A 5,434-nucleotide genomic window follows, 5' to 3' on the forward strand; every position below is an offset into this window, starting at 1 on the left:
TAGCCTTTTGCCCACACTCGATGATCACCAAACATAAATCTTCTTGCCTTTTCATTTTTTGTTTTAGGTGAGAAAATCGTCATACTTGGATAAGAACACATATGACATAACATAATATAAAAGTTTAGGCCCAAATTAGAATAGGCCTTTTAGTTTGAGAGTTACAAAACTAAAAAAATTTTTAACTAAAAAAATTATTCTAAATTTTGTTACATAAATATAAAAATAAAAAATATTTTTTCTACCCAACGCTTTACTTTTAACGATTATTTACTTGTGGTTAACACCTTTGACTAAGATGTCAACGTGACAATTATATGTTTTTGTCAGGTAAGATTAGCACGTCACATTATCAATTCAACTAGATATTTTTTAAGAATAGTACAATATTTAATTTTTTATTATAATAATTTTAAAATAAACCTCAAACTAAATTCGTACAAAACAAAGAAGCAGAGAAGTCACGTTTATCCCACGTCAAAAACTCAGAAGTACACATAGAAAATCCAAAGGAGTTATCTTCCGTCGGCTCCGCGCTACCTTCCTCTTCTGCGCTCATCCTCAACACTATCTTCTTTCTTCTCGACGTTCATTCACAACGCCACATTCCCCGTCGTCAACACTCATCTTCGTCGCCGCCTTCCTCCTTCTCGTCACCGTTCGTCCACATTAATGTCGCCGTTTATCCACGCCGAAAACTTACCTAAGGTTTGGATGGGTCTCTGATACCATTACTTTTTTTATTATTCTGTATAAATTTTTTATTTTTTTTAAATAAAAAATCGAATAAAATAACCTAAAGAGATTTTCATATATATTGCAATGTTAAATTATTTTTACATGTACAATTTCTATATCTTGGAAGTGTTTTAAAAATATTTTCTGTATAACATCATAATTTTATATGTGTTACAATTATTTTTTAATGTTTAAATTTAAATTTTAGATTTATGATTTTGGATGTGTTTCAAAAATATTTTCTGTATAGCTTCATAATTTTAGATGTGTTACAATTATTTTTAATGTTTAAATTTAAATTTTAGATTTATGATTTTGGATATATTTTAAAAATATTTTTTGTATAACTTAATAATTTTAGATGTGTTACAATTAAAAAAGAAACTACAATTAAAAATATTTTAGTTTGCGTATATAATTATATTGATCATTTATTACTGAAAGTCGTAAAATAGATCTTGCATTTTATCAAAGGTACAGTAAGTGAGGGATTAATTTTTTTCTAACTAACTATGAAGGAATTTAAAAGAAGGAAATAATAAATAATTATGAAGTGGGTAGAAAGTTAGAGAAATTTTAGTTTTTAAAATTTAAATTAATCTTAATTATAAATATGTATTTTAAAAAATAAGAATATGTTTTAATTAAAAATAATTAAATAATATTAAAGACGGATCAAAAATTGAATTTTATTGTACAAATAGTATTTTTTTTATATAATTATGACTAAGATTTATAAGTTATCATATTTAGATCTAAACAAAGAATTAATACTCCCTCTACACTTTGAGAGAATAGAGTGATTTTTATGGTTGACATGCCAATTAGTTAAGGATCACAAACTCAAATTTATATAAATATCAATGCATTTCTAGTTGAAGCCTACCTCATTGATTTCGTTGACTCATATAATAATAAATGTCAAAGTAACAAAAGTCAAAGTTGTAGTAATGTTTCAAGCAACATGCTTCCAAAGAGGCCCACAAAGCATATCAAATTGGAACTTATAATTGCTTCCACTTCTGACTTAAATTGTGCATTAATATGGTCATAGTCGGAGTTCATCCCATTCACATGAAGATCATTTTTAAATTTTAATATAATAGAATTATGTGTATGAAAATTATAAATATATGTATTATTTAATTTATTTTTAATATATATTTGTATTTTAATATATATTATATACAAATAATTAATTTAGTAGTCAATTTTAGTTGTACACATAATAAAAGTGTTGTTATTTCAACAATTGAATTCTTATTCCTTATAAAAATTTTGTCTATAAATATTTTAATTTTTAGATTTTTTTCGTGAATTTTGAGCATTTAAACAACACAATTTGACGTAAAACCATGACCATGAGTAATTGAGTACAAAATTGACCACAATTAGAAACCGTGCATCATAGTCAAATCTCAAATTAAATGACAATGGTTTCAAAGTAATCATATATATAGTCGACGAATTTGATGAGAAAATTATTTGTTCCACTTCAGTGGGATCCACGTGGTGGAGAACTATACAGAAAAATTATAGGCACTTTATATGTTTTAAAAGATAAAAATTATGAGTAAAATTATTTGTAAATACTAATTTCCTAAGAAGTTTATAAAGCAAGCTGCTTCTGATATTGTAAAAATTACCAATAAGAATTAAAGCTTAAAGTTTATTAAATTTTATAGAAAGTTCCTTTCGCTTAGGTTTTTTTAAATAATATAAGTTAGTGAATACTTATTTTCAAGATTCTTTTTTAAGAAAAACAAATATTAAACTATGGCAACTATTTAGATTAAAAAGTTTTTATAGTGATAAAATTATGAAAAAATAAGAAAAGAAGATATGAAGAATTTTTATTATGTTGTTGTTGTTATATTATAGAAAAATAATGTTATTTATTTATACTAATTATTAAACTGATTTTGAATTTTAAAATAAATTATAACAACCTGATTCTCTAGATGATTCAGTTAAAAAAAGATAAAAGTAGAAGTAACTTAAAAAAAGATAAACATAATGAATTTTATTTAAAAAAAGATAAAATAATAAATAAAAATTTAATATATAATTTATTTTTACTGAGTTGTTTTTTGAATTGATGAATTTTTATTTAAATATTAATTAAAATATTATTCTTTTAGTTTTTTGTTAGCTACATCATCATACAATTCTTTTAAGGTTTATAATTTATATTGTTTGCATTTTTTATTTTTAAAATTTTATAAAAAAATAGTGAATTGAAGTTACTAAAATCTTATTACGTTAGAAATAAAATACAAGCTAAATAAATTCCCCAATCAAATCATATTATTTGACAACGACTCAATGAGAAATAATTAAGAGTCTTAATTTAATTTTTAATAATTCTTTTAATATTTTAATGAATAAATATATATATATCTTTTTGAAATATCAAAAAAGTAATTTTTTTAAAGATAATTAAAAAAATAAATTAAGATTTTCTATCTAAAGCGAATTCTTCTTTCATGTCGGTTTCAGTACTTTAATAAAGAAAATAAAATAATAATAAAATAAAGCTTCTTTTCCAATTTATTCTAACCACAATGCAATGCTCGCTTCAAAGTTCAAATTCCTCTTTCTCTGTTCGTCGTAGCATCACTTGAATTCTCTGCTCAGAGGTCGGTGCCATTCGAAAATGCTTCTTTAATCTTACACTCTTCTATGTTCGTTAATAGATTTTATTCTTTGATTTAAATCTTCGTTCTGTTGTGTTGGATTGATTGTGCGCCATAATGATTTGTAAGCGAGCTATTTAGTGAGAAACTTCTGAACCCTAGGCAACTCATTCATGTTGTTGTTGTTTTGATGTTTTCTTTTTCACTATTGGTTGTGTTACAAGGTCGGTGATTCTACTGAATGAGTGAGTGATTAATCAATTTTTTTAAATTGGAAAAAAATGTTGGAAACTTTCAGCGTTGGCTATTGATTTCTTGTGCTTTGAGCTCAGTTATGATTATGAGGATTCGTGGTGTTTGGTGTAATTTTCTTCTTCTTTTTTATTTATTTATTATTATTATTTTATGGATGGCATAAGTTTATAAGCTTTTTGTTGACTTACCAATGATGGTTGAGGTTTTTTAGAGGCTTTTCATATTTAATTTCTTATTATTTTGTGTTATTGAAGTGGCATTTGATCATTAAATATTGTAATGGCTTGAGCTCACTGAATTAGTGAATTAGGTATGGTAGTAATCAGTAAGCAGAAACTTCAGAAGATTATTGCGTGCATTTTTAGATTGGAGATTTGGCATCTAAGTTATTCGATGGTTTTTATTCAATTTACATATTAACTTCACTTTATTTCCTTTTGCTTATTCTTCAGGAGAAGGTAGAATAACTATTTCTCAATCAAAACTGGGGCAGCTCCTGAATTTTCTATTGCAATTTTCTGGTACATTATTGAATATACGTTTTTTAATAAATAAATAATTTATACGTTGATAATTTTTTGTGCGCAAGTTAGATTTGCCATTGTGTATTTCTACAGGAGTGTATGAATAATGGGATCAGCTTGCTGTGTTGCTGCGAAGGGTCGCAGTGTACCTGAAAGAACTGGAGAGAAAGGTTTGCATCGAGCTGGATATTCACCGAAATGTGGCTCTGGATTGAATGGTAATCATGTGCCTATCACCAGGGAGAACGAGAATCCCACCTGTCAGAACTCTCACTTGACTAGCAGAAATGTGAGCATGGAATTTAAAGGTCCATTAAGTTCTGAAAGAGGTCATTCATCAGATGGAGGAAGCACCCTGGAGAATTCTGCAACTCCAATATCTCAGAAGTCCCCTTTTGATGACACATTTGTTCCAAATCTGATAGCTACTCCATCTGGTAAATCTCAAAATTTAGTGACACTTTTGTACTTCACCCTTTATTTTTTTGGTCTTTGCCTCCCTAGAACCCGAGATCATGGGGATGAGCTTGCCTATCACATGACCAACCTAGTGTTGGTTTTGTCCTTTACCTTAAGCACAATGCTTATGGGGACTCGCTCAATTAAAATATTTATGTTCATCATCCTCTGGTTTGGAATTTATGGGTTCTTACTTAAGTACAATGCCTTGTTCTTCACCTTTTATTTTCGATGTTTCCCATTTTGCTCTAAAGTTTTCGAAATTTGTTTTAACGTCTCTACTGGTGTATTCACCATTTATACATTTTTGTTTCAGTTGCTATTTTGTCCATTGATATTTTCTTTATTCTTTTTCTATGTACTCGTTGCAGATCTGTCCATATCAAGCAAATTTTCTATGATGGTTAGTTTTGCAGAACTGAATTAGAATAATGATCTTTATGGTGCAGGATGTAATTTTTAGGTTTTTTACCGTTGTATTACTTGGCTCACTTAGTCTATATTTCTCTTTTGGTGAAGAATTCTGTAGACTCTTCAATTCCGAATCATTCATTTCCAATTCCTCCGGTTTTCTCGTCGCCTGCACTAGATCATCATTCTAATTCTACACCATCAAGACGGGCACATCGATCTCCAGGTCATCCACTATTGAGACAGATTTCAGATAGTCAGATCTTGGGTCTGAAATCACCGGGCTACTCGATTTCTGAGGGAAGGCCATCATTTGTATTCTCCCCCTGTAGCAATGAAATGGCAACAGGATCCCTATATGGATCATCCGATGGCTGGTCCATGCGCACCTTTTCAGAGATGGTGGCTTCT

General features: G+C 28.2%; 1 protein-coding gene across 1 annotated transcript in view; it reads left to right on the forward strand.

Annotated features, from left to right (window-relative positions):
- Positions 1-3,271: 3,271 nt before the first annotated feature.
- The window catches only part of LOC107493117 (uncharacterized), a gene marked incomplete in the record, with an annotated part of 3,166 nt that continues 1,003 nt past the window's right edge, over positions 3,272-5,434 (forward strand). Inside the window, 5 exon segments of the mRNA XM_016114194.3 lie at positions 3,272-3,377; positions 4,082-4,150; positions 4,247-4,590; positions 4,984-5,015; positions 5,132-5,434. Of these exon segments, the coding sequence (XP_015969680.1) occupies positions 4,260-4,590; positions 4,984-5,015; positions 5,132-5,434 (666 nt within the window).

The sequence above is a fragment of the Arachis duranensis genome, chromosome 6 (genome assembly GCF_000817695.3).
Source record: "Arachis duranensis cultivar V14167 chromosome 6, aradu.V14167.gnm2.J7QH, whole genome shotgun sequence".
Classification (NCBI taxonomy): domain Eukaryota; kingdom Viridiplantae; phylum Streptophyta; class Magnoliopsida; order Fabales; family Fabaceae; genus Arachis; species Arachis duranensis.